Source organism: Macaca thibetana, chromosome X (assembly GCF_024542745.1).
Source record: "Macaca thibetana thibetana isolate TM-01 chromosome X, ASM2454274v1, whole genome shotgun sequence".
Classification (NCBI taxonomy): Eukaryota; Metazoa; Chordata; class Mammalia; order Primates; family Cercopithecidae; genus Macaca; species Macaca thibetana.
In genome coordinates, this window is record NC_065598.1 from 103,473,472 (window position 1) to 103,493,725 (window position 20,254).

A 20,254-nucleotide genomic window follows, 5' to 3' on the forward strand; every position below is an offset into this window, starting at 1 on the left:
AATGAGGTAATACCTTATTCTTTGTCTCACACGAAGGTAGAATTGACAATAACTTAAACCGTAGCATCAGGGATTTAGGCTAGGGATTCGTTCATTCATTTAACAAACAATTAATGAACATTCATTTCGTTTACTAAACACTTTGACCACTGTGGTAGGAGGTGGGACACAGGAAATAAGGCACAATCCCAGTTCTAAAGCGACTTTGAGCTTAGTAGGGGAGATAGACAAGTGGGAAATTCCAATTCAGTATGGTAGGTGCCATGACAGAGGTTTGCACAGGATGCTCTGAAGCACAGTGGAGGGGTCAGGGAAAGGATATCATTGAGCTCAAAAACAGGGAATCATGAGTGAATTTGTTGGAGAAGAAGGGCCAAACTGGAGATAGTCCGTGCAGAAAAAATTGACCAAACTTGGTGAATGACTATGGTGATCATGCACAATGAAGAGAATGAATTAAAAAGGACTTTTGAGGTGGAGATGTCTTGAAGGATGGTGGTATTGAGGAGGACAAAAATGAAATTAGGAAGGGATGGCAGTTTTTTTTGGGATACTCTGACTTTAGATTTGAGTTTGATGTGATTGTGGATCATTTAACAATCATTCATTCATCAAACATTTCTTGAACATCTATTAGGTGGCAGGTACCAGGATAGGTGTTAGGGTTACAGTGATTAAGAAAGCACAGTCTCAGCCCTGATGAAGCTCTCAGGTTAGTGTGGGGAGGCAGATAATTAAGGACACAGTTACGTGATGGTGTGATAAGTGCAATGACAGTGGAAGAACAGGGGCTGTTACAGAGCTTAGGAGGAATAGCAAGATAGAATTTGGGTGAGTTTTCGAATGCCCTGTTAGGGGACAGGAGTTGGGGCAGAGAAGGGGAGTGCTCTAGTCAGGAGAAAAGAGTTTGTTGAAACATCTGGAAGACAGAGAGCATGGGGATCTCTCAGAACTGAAAGGGCAAGTGTCCCAGAAGGGGTTAAAATTTAGGCTTTCCCAGTGGCTGAAAGATTAGGTCTGGAGAAATAGATTTGGGAATCCTCAGCATGATGATAGAGCCACGCAGTAGTGAGCTGAGCAAGGGTCAAGGATTGAGTCTTGCAGAGCCCTCATGGTCTAGAAATTAGGCATGAAGGAATAGCAGTTGAAAGAGAAAGAGGGGGATGTGTATGAGAGGCAGGAAGTGAAGAGGAATAGTGCAAGTGGAATATAACCCTGAGTCCTCCAGGAAAGTAGAGTTGACTTTGGCTCACTAGTCTGAGTGTTATCAAAATAAACACTAGATTTAAGTTTTTAGTACAGGTTTGCTTTTAGAATGTCCAAATAATAATGTATGAATTTGAGCTAGAGATGTAATCATGCTATGCACCTGAAGATGGGGGAAAGAAAAGAATATGGGGAAGTTTGGGTAGCATTTCTGACAAGGGGAATGGGGGAGGTGTGGGTCTTGGCTGGACGATCGCAGAGCCTTTTGAAAAGATGGCAAGTCTTTCACCTGGCTTGAGGGTCAGGTTATTCTTAACAAACTTAAGTAGTTAACAAACCTTAACAAACCTCTACTTAACAAACCTTAAGTAGAGTAGACCTATGTGATATACATCCAGTATATCACCATCTCATTCTGAAACATAGCCTGTATCTATACAACAGCAAATAAATGTTTGGGGGAAGAATAAATTTTGGCATAAGGGTGTGGGCTTCAGTTTGTGAACCAGATGGCGTGTTCTGTTGTTGAGAGGCCATATGTAATTGATATATAAAGTGACAGACTGAAGCAAAAGCAAAGTAAGTATTTTAAGACAAGCAGTTAAAAAAAGAAAGCAGACTGTGACCCTAAAAGCATGTGAAGATTCTGGCTTCTGGCTTTTGGAAGAGCTGAAAATGTCGGTGTATAGACAGGATATCAAAAAAGAGCATGTCAAAGAATAGTAATGGGGCCACTGGCTCAGATTATTTTTAAAGATGAAGTTGTCTTCTGTCAATCAGGAAGACTCAGGTTTGGGGTGAATTGGCCTTTCTGCCCTATTTCACTTCTCCCCTTCCCATGCTTACTCCAAGTTTCAATTCCCACATAAAAGCAGTCAGGGTCTTGTCTAGGTTTAGATAATATTTCCCTTGTACCTTTTAGATAGCAAGAGAGAATACAGACATTCTATGACAGTGCCATGTTTCAATGGAAATGATATGTTTCAATAGAACTAATACAGATTACACCACCTTTTAGGCTTCAGTACTTATTGTGTCAGGTTGATGTGTGTAGGTGTGCTCATATATGTGTGAATACATATGCCTTCATGGAGTATGACAAATGGAGATCATGGTCCAGTTTGTGCCATAATGGGGTAACCTACCTCGCTTTAATAAAGAGGTGGTGTTTTGATGTATGGCTAGATTTCTTGAGGGAGCCAATGAGAAAGTTACCTGAAATAATCTGTGTCTAGAGAAGTGAAAAAAAAAAAAAACAGCAATTATTTGAGAGAGTTGAAGAAACCATTTCTGTTAATGGGATGCTGTCTGGAAGAAGAATAGCCTGTGCCCAGCTTTCTCAGATGGCAAAACATTTTCCTCTTTGGGAAGGGAATAAGAGAGCACAAAGAGGCCTAATCCATACAACACAAATGAAGTAAAACTTGGGTAAAAATGGAATCAGTGTAGATTGCCAACTTAGCTAACTGAGGCCTTTTAAAATCTGTTATGCAAATCAGCCAAATCTTTCCCTTACTTTGGCCATTTAGACACATGTAAAATTTTGTGTGAGCTAGCATGATGTAGTCATCTGGAGGTGAAGAAGGTCTCACAGTTTCATAAACTAAAATGGCTTCTGTAACACCCACAAAAGGGAAGCACACAAAGACCCAGAGGTAACCTCTTGCAGCAGGAAATGGGAGCTTCATCCTGCCCCCTGGCTGCCAAACTCCTGTCCTGTTTCCTACCAGCAGATATCTCCATTCCGATCTGCCCGGCCACTTTGACTCTCTTGCTGTCACGGTTCAACTGTCCTGAGAAAATTGCACTAACTGGGCTTGAAATAAAGAACCTGGCCCAGTCCTTAACTACATTGCACAAGAGCAGAGCAAAACAAACCAATATTTCAAAACTGAACAACAACGAAGAGACATGTTTACTTTTATATAAAGAGATTTTAGACACACACATACACACACACACACACACACACCCTCTTTGTTTACTCAACCAGAGTACAGACAAGATAATTACTTGGCCAAATCAATCAAATTATTCAAACCTAGAGTGGCCCAGAATTTTTTGTTCTAAATGATTCGTCAGTGCTAGGCATGATAAGGAAAGAGTGACTTCCTTAGATTGCATAATCGCTTCAATTCTCTGCTTCCCTTTGCATATATTCATTATTAAGAATAAATTCCAATTTGAGAGGAGGCTTTAATTCCTTGTAAATGAATAGGAAATGAGTAAGTAAATGTTCGGTGTTTTCCTCAAATTATGTCTCATATTGTAAGAAAACAGTGGCAAAAAGCCATCAACAGATGGTGTTTTCATTAGCCAAATATTTATTTTTCAAAGCATTTTCATATTAATGAAGTAAGGTTGAAATTAGAGTCATCTTGTCAGTTCTAGCTCTGTGTTGTTAACACGTGCTGGCATTCTGCAAATTGCTAGGGGGGCAAAGCAAACTAACCATTTGCCATAATTTTGTGATGGTAACTCAAGGCGCATAGTCTAACCAGACCCCAAATTATGTGTTCAGCCATAATGTTTGCTTTCGGTGGCTTCATAGAAGCCGCGAGTCTCAGTTCTGGGCCACAAAAGAGGAACACATAGCAGGGATTTTAGTCCTGCTCTGTACTGTGAATTATTTATGAGATATCAGTTTCATGACCAATGTTGCAACAGCTTGAGGTATTTGTTAAAAACATTATCCTCATAGAATCCCATGTTTGAATGGAAATGCATTACAGTTGGAAACACAAATTTCTAATATTGCATTTGCTTGGCATTCATCGATCTACATTATATTTGCTGAATATATCAATATATTCATTTGGGATACGTGGAATTCCCATTGATAGGAATTTGGGCCACTGCTAGAGAAAATCATCAACTGGGTTCACTACCAATTCCCACTATCTAACTCAAGCTAGACCCTTTCATCACACTACAGAGTTATTATATTCACCTTATGGCCAAACGTTTGAAGAAGAGTCTAGACTTGCAGTCTCTAATTTGTCACCACACCGTACTCTAACCTCAGGATTTCACATTTCCTTCCAAAGCCGTACTGAAACACCTTTTCAAAAGGTCATCTGTGACCTCTAATTACGAAATCCAGCTGCTTTTTATCAATCCTCATATTTCTTGCATTCTCTGCATATCTGACAGTGACAAATCCTTTCTTGAAACACATTTCTTTCAATTATGCTCAGTTTGGCCCAGACTTGCATTACCCTGCGGCCTTGAATATTGCAGCCTCCTTCTAACCAGTGTCCCTCCTCCCCCTCCTGCCCCGGACTTTCCTATTTCAGTCTGCCCCACATATTGCTTCTAGGTTAATCTCCTAAATGCAGCCCTGATTATGCCATTACCTTGCTCAACAGCTTTTGGTAAGTCCTCAGTGCAAACAACAACAACAACAACAAAAACAAACAAACAAACAAAACTACAAACTCTTAATCTAGGCACTTAAGACCTTTATAACAAGACTTTGGTCTCCATTTCCAGCTAAGTCCCCCACTACTCTCTTTCTACCCTCTGTTCTAGCCAAACGAAACTACTATTCCCTGAATATGCCATATATTTTATTTCTTTATACTTTTTATTTATTTATTTATTATTTTTTTGAGACAGAGTTTTGCTCTTTTTGCCCAGGTTGAAGTGCAATGGCATGATCTTGGCTCACTGCAGCCTCTGCCTCCAGGGTTCAAGTGATTCTCCTGCCTCAGCCTCACGAGTAGCTGAGATTACATGTGTCCGCCGCCATGCCTGGCTAATTTTGTATTTTTGGTAGAGATGAGGTTTCACCATGTTGGCCAGGCTGGTCTCAAACTCCTGACCTCAGGTGATCCACCCACCTCGGCCTCCCAAAGTGCTGGGATTACAGGTGTGAGCCACCCACTGCTCATGGCCTTATTTCTTTGTACTTTTGCTCATTACATTCCTTGTGCCTGGAACATCCTGCTCCCATGCATCTCTGTCTATTAAAATTCTGTTCGTCCTTCAAGGCTCATCTTAATTTTACTTCCTCTTTATCTGTGAAGTCACTTTACCTTGAATAGAGTAGGTGTTCAATACATTTTTGTATTAAATTTCTGAACTGCCACTTCTTTTATTCCTCTGACATCAATTTAGCTTAGAGATCATGTCCAAATCAATGATTGCTTCCTGTTTTCTTCTTCCTTTCCCTTTTCTTTGCCAAGAAGACCAAAGATTGAGATGGTAGTGGGATTAAAGGAGGTCAGGGGAGACACTGTGCCCCAATACAAGAAAAATAGAATAAATGGTGAAAAATTACTTCCATGGGAATAAAGCCAAGGAAGCCAAGAGAGACCTGGCAGGAAGGGAAGCAAGGGTTCAGCTGGTCCTCATAATCCAGTTTGAGAAAATGTGAAATCACACTACCCAGCCTGCAAACACATGCATCTATGTGAATATATCCATCTATTCATGGGAACAGTGCCAAAGATATTAAGGAGCTACAGGTACTTAGCAGACAGGAAAGGGGCCAAGTACACAAATCCCTTCTTTTCCTTCATGTTCCCTCTCTTCCCCACATCCCCCCATCCACTTTTTCAAAAGCATGAACTTTGAACTACAAAACATAGGAACCATGGAGATAGCAGTGTAGTACTTAACATGACTGAGGGAAGGAATACTAGCAGAATAAGGGCCAATAAGTTGGGGTATTACATTTGGAACAGACTTTATGGGGTATTGGGATAGTGGGTGAGAGAGAAGTAGATATTGGGGTTAGTCTTAGAGGAAAAGCAGCTACCAGGGCTGAAAGACTTCGGACTGGGGAGAAATAAAAAAGCTCATGATTAATCTAGAGTGAAATGATACTCTGTTTTTCACATAAGGAATGGGAAACAGTAGCGTGCTCAACTGAAAACATGCTAGAATTCCGACTACTGTTGTAACAACGTTATATTCAACAGATCTGCAAAGTACTCCTAATATGTACCTGAAAGAATCTATGTACCAGTAAACGATGATAAGCAATGGATATCCTCTCTTTTTAAAATATTTATTTATTTATTTATTATGTATTTATTGAGATAGGGTCTCGCTCTTTCACCCAGGCTGGAGTGCAGTGGTGTGACCCAGGCTCACTGCAACGTCCGCCTCCTGGGGTCAAGTGATCCTCCCACCTTAGCCTCCTGAGTCACTGGAACTATAGGTGCATGCCACCACACCCAGCTAAATTTTGCATTTTTTGTTGAGATGGGGTTTTGTTATGTTACCCAAGCTGGTCTTGAACTCCTGGGCTCAAGCGATCTGCCCACCTCAGCCTCCCAAAGTGCTGGGATTACAGGCATGAACTACCGTGCCTGGCTGATGTCCTCTCTTGATACAGTCAGGCTTTGCATTTTGAAGCCCTGCCTCTCTTGTGGGTGAAGCCTCAGTGCCAAAGAAGGAAAGCTGTGAGATACAATGCTAGATTTTGATGAATTCCACACTCAAAATACTCTTTTTTTTTCCTGAAGGACCCTACTGATAAATATAAAATATTATAAGCAAAAACACAAAAAATCAGGGAATACTGTGGCAAAACTGTGACTGAGGGCTGGATACATGGGTTCGAGTCCTAGTTTTGCACATGGTAGTAATATGACTGTGCAAAATACTTTAACTCCACTTTGAAGCTTGCTACTCCCGTTTGTAAAATACTGGCATCTTCTACTTTGTGGGATTGTTATGGTTTTTAAGTAGTATATATGAAATTGCCTGGCATAGTGTCTGGCATTCATTCAATAATTACAGACAGTCCCTGACTTAACCATAGTTCAACTTATGATTTTTCAGTTTGACAGTGGTGTGAAAGTGATATGCGTTCAGTATGCTTCTTGATTTACGTTAGGGTTACACATGGATAAGCCTATCATAAGTTGAAAATTTCTTAAGTTGAAAATGCCCTCTCTGGGACGTAACTGCATCGTAAGTTGAGGAACACGTGTAATAGTTTTCTTAGTCTACTCATCTGGAAAAGGGATAATAATATCTGTTCTTCATATGCTGTGGAATTACTACGAGGGCAAAATGAGATATTGCCTATGAAATACTTTGAAAAGTTAAAGATATTATCGAAAATATAAGGTTTCTTTAATGTCAATAAATTCGCACATCCACAAAGTCATGAATGTCATATTTTCCCCAATAATGAGCAAATGTGCAGCATTATTAACTTGTACCTAGATTAGTGCTTGGCTCATGGCAGATGCTAAATGAATCTTTGAAACATTTGTCTACTGACTAACCGATTTTCACATGACATTGGTTCTAAAGCTCATGGTTCTTTTTTCCCCTCTTCTCTGTTTCCCTCTGGATTCATACTCTCTGCGATGACAGCAAACTCTGGAGATGAACCTCACCAACCTGGTTAAGCGCAACAGCGAACTAGAAAATCAAATGGCCAAACTAATACAGATCTGCCAGCAGGTTGAGGTATGTAACAGAAACATTTGTGATTTTTCAGAGCACCTGAAATGGGTGACCCTTTGGGAGGACTTCAGTTTTGTCAGAGTGTAGCCCAGTCATTTGGAATGAAGGACTGAATAACAGTTCTAGAAAGTCTCATTCCTTTAGGATGCTTGTTCCAAAAAGTGTGTGAAAAACCTATGGTTTAAAAAGAACAGACAGATGGTGGTGATGGACGGTGGGGGGGATAATAGTTCAAGGGGCAACCTATTCTCCTTTCCAAACAGCAGGCAGTATGAAAATCAGACATGAAGTGTGCTTCATCTATCATCAAACTGGACATTATCACTCCTTAAAGAGATTACTGGGGTGTCATAGGGAAGTTGGGAATCCTGGGTCCTTGGGGTAAAGTGAGGTTAATTCAGCACAATATTGTTTCTGTAACAATATTATCAGGACTGCTTCTCCTCTTTCTAGCCTCTCCCCCTCTTCATCCCCTGCCCATGGTCCTATCTATACCATGCACCCCACCTGGTCCTCACTCATTACCTTTCCACTTATTCTTGTCATCAACAAATCATATCTATCTTAAAGTTGTAAATTGTAAAGTGCTGTACAAGTGTGAGGTTTTAATCAATTGTCATCTACATCAAATCTTAGAGCAGAGCTTAGAAGAAGAGCTGACCTATTCTTAAATGGACATAATAAAATAAAGATGTTATTTCTCTTTCTCAAGAGCGTGAAACTCATACCATTTGGTTTTGTGTTGATTTTGTTGAAGAGCTGATGGTAGGGCTTCAAGTGTAAACAGGGTTGGGTAAAATATTATAGGATTCCTCATGGGCAGTGGTTGGATAAAAATGTTTCTAATTCCATTTAGAGCCTGATAATCTGGTTCTAATCTTACTTGTATGACAGATAAATGTAACAATTCAAGTTTATTTTATTTCAATTTTATTAAGATCTCATCTCTTAATCCAGTCTATAGATTCCTATTTAAGAGACTGTGGAGAATCTTCTTGTAAGGCAAAGAATCCTCTTATTATATGAGTAACCTTCTGACCCCCAGTCATTTGGATCTCTTAAAGTATTGAGTTTATTCAAGTAGAGTGTACCTGTATGATGAGCATACCATAGAAATTTAATCCCTCCTGGGCACTCCATTTGTGGAAGAGAGTGGTGCTGTATGTAGGGTCCATACAGTACTGGTTAAACTCAGATGTGAGACTGTAAAATGAAGTCGGGGATTAGGGAAGAAGCATAAGGAATGAAAAGAAAGAACACTAGAGTGTGATTTGGAAAATTGTGTTTTAGACTTGGCTCTTCCATGAACTGATGGTATGAATATAAGTCATTTAGCTTCTCAGTTTCAGTGTTCTTACCTATAAAATGAGGAGTTGAATGATGACATGACCTTTGACTTCTTTCTAGATATCACAGGTCATGATGCTGTGAATGGTTACTTTCTTTATTCTGTTCTTTTTCTCTCCTGGCTTATTCTTTCCAAGAGGGGAGAAACAAAATATAAAGTATTTCAAAGTGGCTTTCAGCTGATCAGAATTCCTCTAATGTTCCACTCTGTCAAAGTTCTCATTATGCTGTTAGATTACAGTATAAGACATCCACACTGGCAAAGGGACAAGGGAGTATTGTAAGCAGGAGACAAGATAAGAGATCCCTTGATTTAGAATTTGCATGATTGAATGTAGAGTAACAGCTAATAGTGAATAAAATGTGGTTAGAAATTATAATCACCTTCCTTGTTCTCATCAAAAAGACTATTAAGTACAGAACAAGTTGTAGTGAAAATAGCAAAGTAAGCAGTTTATTTTTTTATAGCTCATTCACTTTAGGACCTCTCTAAGGACTCATCTTTCCACTCTGAAGAGCTTATCAACCTGGCCAGCCTCACCCAAACATAGCCTGTTCCAACCTTTCCCAGCCCATCCTGCCAATCAAACCTTTATGTTCAGGGCCCTACTCTTTTTTTAAGTGACAAGTCTCATAAAACGATCCATCATTGTGTTAATAGGGAAGGACCCACTTTGGATTTTTAGGTAACAAGCAGTGTTTTAACAGTTCCTTCCTGAAGTTAGTATTCTTGCCTGAGTCTTAATGAGGTGACACTAGCGCTGCCACATGCAAATAGAGTAAGGGGAAAGAGTAGCCTGTACAGTGATATTCAAGAAGTGTTCTTTTATGGATGCTTGCTAAATCCCATCATGTAGGCCACTGTCGGCCCTAGATACACAAAAGGTCGACTTTTACTAATCCTTTTTTATGCCTGGCATTGTACCACATATAAAGAAACCAGCATAGGCACAGTATCTACCTTCTGAGGGCTTACATGCTACAAGAATCCACCCTGATGTAGATATACATGTGCAAGAAATACAGACAATTGAATATAAACATTAATTGAGAACGGGGAAAGAATAGTGAGATATTGTTGAGAATGAGAATGTATTTTGGGATTTCACTTCATAGTCTGTTGTGTTTAGGATTCTGTCTTTGATGACAGGGACCCTACAGGATGGCTTATGGAAGGCCATTTCTGTCTTCTATGACATTATCCATTCTGAAAAGTTAGGGATGTGCCCTTAACTTCCTTTTTTTTGAGATGGAGTCTCGCTCTGTCGCCCAGGCTAGAGTGCGGTGGTACAATCTTGGCTCACTGCAACCTCCGCCTCCCAGGTTCAATTGATTCTCCCATCTCAGCCTCCCGAGTAGCTGGGATTACAAGCACACACCAACATGCCCAGCTAATTTTTTGTATTTTAGTAGAGACGGGGTTTCACGGTGTTGCCCGGGCTGGTCTCGAACCCCTGAGCTCAGGCAATGCACCCGCCTTGGCCTCCCAAAGTGCTGGGATTACAGGCGTGAGCCACCCGGCGTGGCCAACTTCCTCTTAATAATACGTGAATCCAGGTTACTTATTATCCTCATTCAACACAGAGCCTGTGTCTCCAAAAGCCTTCAGGACAAGCCTCTGGATTAGAAATCTAGTTAATGAAGGGACTTGAGACTTCATAAATGCTTATAAATACTGTATAAAATGAAATTATAGTAGAATACTTCAGTCATGAAAGTCAGATACTGATGGGTGATTTGAAATTTTTTCATTTTATGTAATCCAGATTCATCTATAGGGAATGACTATATTCACAGTGTATACCAGGCATTTCACATTGGGTGGGGGCGGAGGATACCAGCTAAGGTGCTTCTGAGAAAACTGGAATAGGGTATTTTCCTGTCAAACCCGTTCCCCTTCTTTATTGTCTGCAAATGTCTTTGTCACAGATTGACTTTTCCTAAAGGGGCCATAAATACTGCCTCCCTATAGTGGTTCTTTCTCCCTGTTCTCTATTCTCCTCAGAAAGTAAACAAAGCTGCAGTCTTCCTATTATAACAGAAACAGAGATTAAGATCACTACAGATTTGTTAGCTGACTTCTATGGTAATGTATCTTGTTATAATTGCTGCTGAAGGTTTCAGAATTCAGTAGATGGGTAGTTGGGAAATGTTTTCTGTTGGGGCTGGAGAACATGGGAAAGAGGTAGAGGCAGCTCCAAGACTCCCTTTAATCTAATTAAGGAAGGGCATGCTTTGACCTTGCTACTATAGCCACTTGATCTCTATATATAGTTCTTTGTCCTGGCTCATCAGGCATCCTTTGTTTACATTTCCAAAGGAAACCTCTGTATGATGCATAGCCAAGGGAAAATATATACCAACAGATGAATACTTCCTCTTCGCTTCCAATACTCCATGGTTCTGTGAATAATAGGCATTCTAAAACATAGCGAGGGGCAAATATAGTTAAATACTTAGTAATCAGTTGGTCAACAGCATTTCTTGAGCATACACTGTGTACTCAGTGTGGTGGGCAATTTGGGGGCTGCAAAATAAATATATGTGGTTGATGACCCCAGGAACTTTCAGTCTAGTTAGGGAAAACACAGTATGTAGTGAGAAAGAGTATTTATAGAGGCAGCATGAAGTGCAGAAAATACAAATGAATGTAGTATAGCCCTTTCAATTTTACTTATTTAGTCTTGTTCTTAGCTTGTATGGCATTGAGTAAATTAAAGCACTTTCCTGGATATTTTGTGTGCCACCTTTTTCTTCTTTCTAGAACTGCTGTGATACAATGGGTTAATCCATCCCAGAAGCTCCATGGGCAGGTTGATTTCCTTCTGACTCTTCTCAATCCTTTTAAAGAGTTAGATGGCACTGCTCTTTAGCATTAGGAGAAAGAAGAAAGAAAGGAGATTGGTTGGAAGAGAGGGAGAGGTTTCCCTTAGTTTGGGGAATTTTAGCTTTCTGTCTTGCTACTAGGTCTTAGCTTCATCCACTTTGGAAGTCTTTCTCTTTAGAGTTCAAACTTTAGATGGCTTGATATTCTCTTCTTTCTGCTTCTATTGCTCATTGGAAGGGTATTTGGTCTGGGAAGAGCAAGAATCTTGGAGTCTATGTAATAGATGTCTGGCTGCTTCTCCAAGCATAAAATATAAATATTTTAAAATAAATTAATTTAAAAAACACTGCTATGAATGATTTCAGCAGATAATCCTTAAATATTTTAAGGTGGTTGAGCTAGAAGAAAGAATAGAATCTAAACCATTAGAGCACAAATATATTTGTTGGTGGAGCCCTCTTTAAGGAGCAGTCAGTGAAATTAGTATAATTGGAAAATTTAATGGAAAAAATGCATTTTAGCCAGATGTTAAAGGAGAAAAAATAATTACTCCCTCTGGAGAGACAGAAAGCAGAGGTATTAGTGGAGGTGTAAATGAGCACATTTTATGGGGAAAACGGTGCCTTAGGCACTGGGTATATACAGATAAGTAGGAAATGGCACCCGCCCTCAAGGAACACACAGATTGGCTAAAAACCTGACAGGTAAAATGGCAAATAGAATGTGAAGTGATAATTACTGTAATGAATGTAAATGCATGATGACAAGTTTGCATGGAGGAAGAAACACTCAGGCCTGCCTGAGAAACTTAGGAAAGGCTGCAGAATGGAAATAAAAATTGAATTATCTTGAAATAAGAGTAGAATTTTGCCAATAAAAATGAGATAAGGGAGTGAAGGGGACCACATGCAAGAATACAGAAGGGTGATCAGCATGGAGACGTTCAGGGAACCATCAGAAGTTTGGCTTGGCCAGAATGTAAGACATGAGATTGCAAGAGGTGAGTATGGAGAAGTAAGTAGCTTGGACCCAGATAATGAAGAGCCTTGTAGGCCATGTATAGGTGTTTAGACTTTAACCTGAGAAGTCTGGGGAGCCATGGAAGGATTTTAAGCAGGTGAATAACTGAATAAAATCTGCACTGAAGAAGGACCGCTATGGCTGTAGTATGGAGTATGGAGCAAAGGTCAAGGGTCCAGGGTAAAAAGTGAGGACAAAGAGACCAGTTAGATTTTTACTGATCCAAGGAGAGGTGAAGGCCCAGCTTGAGACAGTGGCAGTAGGATTAGGGAAGAAGGGATAAATTCAAAATATTTCTAGGAGGTAAATCAGTATTAATTGGTGATCAGTTAATGGGTGAAGGAGTGAGGGAGAAGAAATACTATGATGATCCACAGGGTTCCGGTTTAGGTGACCAAATGGGTCTATGGCCTTTAACTAGGTTAGGAAATATAAAAGTTCTTTTTAGGCCTGCAAGGTTTATTGTTCTCTGGATCAGAAAGGCAGGTAGGAAATGTACAGTAGAAAGCTGGCTACCTGGATTTAGAGGTCAAGAGAGAGGTCTGGGAAAGGGGTATACTTGGAAGTCATTAGCATCTAAGTAGCACTTAAAGCCATAGAGAATGTATAGATTGAAAAGAGGGCCTGGGACAGATTCCAACCCAATTGTTTGTCACTCACAATACAATAACAAACTGACTTTCCAAATAAATAGAAAGTCTGTGGTGCTTTTGAGGAGATTACTGAAGAATGCTGTGCATTTTGAAAATTAAATATCAAAAGTAAATTGTTCATTTGTGGAAAAAATCAAAGGTTTAAACATTATTATCTTAAAGACTACAATAATAAGTAACACTGAGGATTTCCTCTGTTCCAGCTGAGCACTTAATATGTGTTAACTCATTTAATTCTCACAACAGCTCTGGGAGATAGACACTGTTAATACTCCTACTTTACAGATAAACAGAGATAAAGAAATATTTAAGTGTTTTGCCAAGTTCATGCCACTGGCAGGTAAGAGAGTGGGGATTTGAATACAGGCACTTTAGCTCTGGAGCCTGTGCCCTTGACCACTCCATTACACTTTTTTTTGCAAGACCAAGGTACACGCCACTTGGATGTCTGTTGTTCATCACTGGTGGTTCCTGGACCCATTGTGAGGATGACTTATAGTGAGCAAGGGGTATAGGATAGGGATGTGAATTCTGAAGGAGAGCAAAGGAGAAACAAAGAACAGTCAAGAGACGAGGAAAACCAACAAAAACAGAGGATCAAAATCTCAGAGGAAGGAGAGACCTTCAAAATGTGGAAGATTTGATTAGTCAATTGGAGCAGAGGCATAGAAGATTTCATTAGTGATCTTTGAGGGAGAAGGTTCTATGAAAATATGAAGATGGAACATAAATTCAAAGAGGTCAGGGAGAAAGTAAGTTATAAGGAAATGCAGGGCTGGGCTCGGTGGCTCATGCCTATAGTCCCAGCACTTTGGGAGGCCAAGGCAGGTGGCTCACCTGGGGTCTGGAGTTCAAGACCAGCCTTGGCCAACATGGTGAAACCCCGTCTCTACCAAAAATACAAAAGTTAGCCAGGTGTCATGGTAGACACATGTAATCCCAGCTACTCAGGAGGCTGAGGCAGGAGAATTGCTTGAACCCAGGAGGTGGACGTTGCAGTGAGCTGAGATTGTGCCATTGCACTCCAGCCTGGGCAATGGGAGCGAAACTGTCTCAAAAAAAAAAAAAAAAAAAAAAAAAAAAAGAGGAAATGCAGGTTGCAAGAAGTTTGATCACGAAGGTGAAGCAAGAAATAAGGTGTTAGTTATTATCCTTTCGAAGGGCAGAAAAGTCAGACTCATAAATGCTCTGTTTGTGTATTATTCTGCTACTGGTGAGTTAACAATAGGAATCACTAGATCCACTGCGTTCATCCACATATGTTTCCCTTCCCTTCCTGACTTGGTGTCCAGCTTCATCTCCAACCCAGGACACTGTAGCCTTAGTTTCTACAACTTGCCTCTCCTAAAAATGGTATGTAGGTCCTGGGAGGCAGTGTGCTGTGACAGCTTTGGAGTTGGACAGACAGGAGTCATGTTAGCTGTGCAGCCTTGAACACATACTTTTTCTGAGCCTCAGTTTCACCATCTATAAAACTTGGACTAATAATACATTGAAGGGAAAGGCAATACATGTAAAGTACCTGCTACTGTGCCTGGCATATATAGTCAAAGCTCAATAAACGGTGGTGGTGATAGTACTAGTCATAGTAGCAGGAGGACGAGGAGGAGGGAAAGAAAGAGAAAGAGGAAGAGGAGGTGTAATAGCAGGAACAGTTGCTAGTAGCAGTAGTACTAGTAGTAGTAATTTTGGGCACTACACATTTTGCCAGAGATTCCTAGCCCTGACCTCAGGACTTCCAAAGCTTTTTATCACTATCTCTGAGAGTGGGAAGAACAATCATTCCCAAATACTCATAACCAATTTCAAATTTTACATATACCAACTAGAACTTTCCTCGGGAAGAGGGAGTGGTAATGAAATTGCAGCAGCAAAAATATTGGGTATCTCAGCCATGTGACTCTACATAGCCCACCAGTAACTGCAGATGTGATAGACTGAAAAGGGTTATTGTGCTCAATAAGCTGCTAGTTTGCAGTTACTAATTTAAACACATTTTATTTAGTAAGGAAACATTCACTGCCCTTCTGCAAGAATATCCAAAAGATTCTTTGTGTTGATACTTAAGTAAATTTACCCATTATCCTGCCCAAATTCTTCTTGATTACTGCCTTTAAGCAAAGCCAAAAGAAAGTTTTAGGGAGGGTCACATGCTTTCACCTCTAGTAATTTTAAAAAGAGAGAGTTCTATAATTTTGTATTTGCGATTTAAAATGTTTATTAGCAAAAATGTTCTGTAAATATTTTTGTGAGAGATGGAAGAGCAAGGGGAGCAGGCTTAAGAGCTCCTGAGAAGAACTACCAGTGTCTTGTGAAAATGAAATACCTAGTTTTAAACCACTGTGGAATTATAGGTGGAGAAAGTTATTTCTATGAAAAATGGAAAATAAGTGCAGTGATCCAGTCAGTCTATTCGTTTATACTACTGTAATGACTAATTCAGAATATTACATTCAATCTTATTAAGTATATAACAATTGACATTTAATATAGATGAAAAACCTAAGTTAACTGTGCAATCCAGTGTGTGTTCATAGCCTATTTTTATACTAGAAAAGAAAGTGCTTTATAATTTTTCAGACATCTAATGCATTCGATCCTTTTTAAAAAATACTTTGTGACAATTCTTCATATATGTCAGTAAAGTAACATTTTTAAAGACATTAAATGTTGCAGTTGAAATACTTGGAGCGTATGAACACATGACAGGGTTTGAGGATAAAGTTAGTTAGGATTAATATTGTTTTCCTCCCCCTCCTCCCTCACATCTATATGGCAGGTAAGCTTTCAGGTGTGATCATGTCTTCATAGCCGAAACGGTTCACATAGGAATGCACTTTCATCCCACTTTTGCACTTTTCCTTTGGTACAGTGAAGCTTATCTTACAGTCCCATTTCCCATCCCTCCTCTAGTTCCCATTTCTGTGTTCAAATTCCAGGTTACTCACTAAATGACCAGAGCACTTGCTTAATTTTGGCCCCTCTTGTTTGCTCCACTATTTTCACAATCCACCCCAATTCCCCATTTCTAATGTGCTCTTGGAAAGTTAATGTAATCCTAATAATTCAGCTAAGGTTCTATCAAGCTTATCCTATACCTTTAAATGTTTCTAGTTCCACTTCTACTCTAATCTCTCCTGCCATCAACCCAACCAAAACCAAACAAATTTTTTAAAAACCCAGACTTGAAACCAAAACAACCATCACCACAGCAGATAGGCAGACAGCCATTGAAATGTCCTTACTGTCTCTGCCTGTCAAGAGGAGTCCAGCTGTGTGGTATGGTAAGCAAGGATTGGGAGGAAGAGAATCTTATTTGAATAATTTGTTCTGGGCACTGTGCTAGAGACGTCATTTCTAATCTCACTTAGTGTTTATGACAACCCTGTGATACAGCTGGTTAATATTCCCATTTTGCAAGTGAGGAACTTGAAGGCCAGAAATATTAGATGCCTTACTCAAGGTCACACATAAGTAAGCTGGGATGCAATTCTGCATTTCTCTCACTCCAAAGTCCATGTTCTTTCCATTGCACTGTGCAACCTAGTGGATAAGTTGTTGGTTTACTTGCCACTGATTCATTTGTGCTCAGATAGGTAGGAGACAGCTCCAGAAAACCCCTTGTTTTTCTCCACAAAATAGCTCTAGCTCTAGAAAAACATATGGTCTATTTGGGAGCCTGGCGTTCCTGAATCTGTGGTAAGCCTCTTATGTACTCCTGCCATTGGCCTACCTTTGATAGCCCAGAGCTGCTCTCCATATTCGGACAGCCCTTCATAGGGTACAGAGGAGAGGGAGTCGCCTAGAGTTGGCAGAAGGAAGCAGTAATGCCCACAATTAGGCATTTACTTGCCCAGATTATTTTTGTGCCATGGGGGTGAAAATAGTGTGGGCAGCTCCAGGTATCAACACTGTCCTCATCCATAGAGTTTACGCTGGGACCCATATTTTCTTGCTGAGACTGCTGGGATGGGTCGTCATTCTAGGGCTGTACGTGACCATGTTTCAGGGTAAAAGTAGTCTCCATGAGACACAGGTTTTCTTAACAGTTACAAAGAGTTTTGCAGTAAAGATGTAGTCTCAAAAGTATACTTAATGTTTGCACATACCAAAACAGGCTATAAATAACAAATATAATACCACAATGACTGCAAATATATAGATTTCCTCAAAACAGAGTGAATGCATTGCTACCATTAATGGTGTCTTTTGATGGAATGATTACTTAGAAGTATACATACAGCCAGGAAATCAGCTATTTACTACCTCAAGACAGAAAGAGAATCCAATGCCTCCGTCTATTCCCACTACCTCTCCTCTCACCTAAATCAAATCTTGAATCCAAGTTTACCCTATCTCAGCCAGTCCTAAGAGCTCTTAATTACTCCTAAGAGCTTTAAATACATTAGCTCATTTAATCCACACAATAACCCAATGAAGTACGTATTATTCTCATTCTCATCTTATAGATGGGGTAACTGAGGCACAGAGGGGTAACTTATTTGTATAAAATCACAGGTGGCAAATTAAGAGTTTGCATCCAATTTTACTGAGGTCTATGCTCTTAATGAGATTATGCTGTATTAAAAAACAGGGGCAAAACTAACAACCCATGGCTCCATGTGCAATGTTTTGCAAGTCACTGATTATTGTGCTTATGATCTGGGTAAGGACAGAAAACCAGTATTATGTGAGCATGTGTCTTTGTGGGAATGATGTGGTGTGATACTAGAGAAATGTTTGGGCAAGCCTTTCTTTGTGATGGTAATCTCTCCGGAGCATGCATCATAATGCCTCTGCACATGTTATGCATCTGTCCGTCTATTTCATAGATGGCTGTGCCTGGCTGTTCATCTCTTATGTGTGTCTGGGGAGGAGGTTTTATGTGTACAGAGGATATATGTGGTAAAAAGGATATATGCCCAGTGAGAGAATTAGTGTTTAAACTGGGTCATGAGGATTGCTTTGACCTGTTTCCCCCCACCCCAAAGGGTTCTTTTCAGTCCTTTGATGATTTCCCCATGTAAGGCGAGAAACTGGGACACAACTGGAGGATGTTGCCTTTTGTTTTCTCTGATTAGAAACATTGACTCTTTCCTTGAGAGAAGGTTTTCCTCCTCTTCTGCATATCCCAAGCCTGTTCCAGCTTCTCCTTGGTAACATCAAAGGCACAAAACAATCATTGGCTTTGGAATAATTTCTAAATCAATAAAACTCTAGCTAAAAGTGTATAGCACCAATGCTAGTCGCATAGAAAGACATAGTTCCATCCTGAGCTCCCTCATCCCAATCTATATATGGGTAGTTTTGCACTGGCATAGAACGGCAGGTTTACCAATGTCCAAAGATGTCTTATTAGAAAAATCTCAGGTGCAGGGGAAAGCCCAGGACATGAGGAGGATTAGAGAAGAGGGTGAGCAACCTAGGCAGGGAAGGATAACAATGGTATGTGAAAAGGAAGGAGAAACAATCACAAGATGCCAGTTTACTCTATAGTGCACATACAATGAAACTCCTGCCAAATTTGTGGTGTGTTCTAGCATCTGAAGAGCTTTGAATCTTCTAGCACCCTGGGGCTATTCTGGGATTCCAGTTGCCACCCACTCAACAGCCAAGAAATTCAAACCATTTCAGGAGGATTCCATTGGTTTTAGAATGAAATGGAATTTATATTATATTGGTAGCTCACAGAGAACACTTACATTTAAGAAGTAAAAATATGATATCACAGATGAATATGCAAATTGCATATTGTTTGCATGCCAGAGTAAAATTAAACACCTTCATGCTTTCGTACTCCATTTCTGTCAAAAACAGGGTATTGGCAGAAAGTCATCTGAAAAAAAAAAGAAACACTGACCTGCAGTGAGTACTGCCAAACCCCATGCTAACCCAGTGACACATCATTAGCTCAGAAGTTGAAAGCAAATGGTGTTCCTGAGGGTCTGATGTTTATTATTTATTGTCTTTTTTTAAAAAAAACACTTTTATAAAACCTCTGTCATTTTTTCCTCTGTGAACCTTTATAAAAATATTAAGCGCCACTGTGGGGTTAGCATAGTGTTATGTGATACAGAGGAATATAGCAGCAGTTGTATTAAGTCTCTATCCCTGTCTTCAAGGACTTTATAGTCTAGTTGAGAAAACAGAGCTCACAATATGAAACATTGCCAAGCAATATAAAATAATTTAGCACTAAACTGTGTGACAGTAACTGTAAGTGATGTAGTAATTCGGGGGAGAGGGTGATCGAAGAAGGCTAACATTGTTACCATCATCAATATCTATTGTTCATTAACACTTAATGTGCTCCATGTGTCATGCCAAGTGCTTTACATGTATTATCTCATTTAATCTTCTCAGCTACCTCTGAGACAGACACTATTATTATCCCAATTTTTCAGATGAGGAAACTCAGATAGCTAAGTGATTTATCCAAGGGGAGCATAGAAATGAGACTAGAGAGGCATGGAGGGACCTGATTACAGAGGACATTAAAAGCCATGCTAAGAAGTTTGGCATTTATCCTAAGGTCAAAGAGAAGCCAATTGAAATTTAGTATGAAGCCATTTTAAGCATGGGTGTAGTGGGTTTTTTTTATGTTTGTTTTTGTTTTGTTTTGTTTTATTTTGAGACAGAGTCTCCCTCTATCTCCAGGCTGGGGTTCAGTGGTGCGATCTTGGCTCACTGCAACCTCCACCTCCCAGGTTCAAGGGATTCTGCTGCCTCAGCCCCCTGAGTAGCTGGGATTACAGGCATGCGCCACCACGCC

General features: G+C 40.0%; 1 protein-coding gene across 4 annotated transcripts in view; it reads left to right on the forward strand.

The window, feature by feature from the left end:
• Positions 1 to 20,254, forward strand: part of MID2 (midline 2) — a 101,204-nt gene that overhangs the window by 21,246 nt on the left and 59,704 nt on the right. For all 4 annotated transcript variants that reach the window (XM_050777394.1, XM_050777393.1, XM_050777391.1 and 1 more), the window contains exon 3: positions 7,543 to 7,638. In XM_050777394.1, coding sequence (XP_050633351.1) covers positions 7,543 to 7,638 — 96 coding nt within the window. The remainder of the gene's footprint in view (positions 1 to 7,542; positions 7,639 to 20,254) is intronic.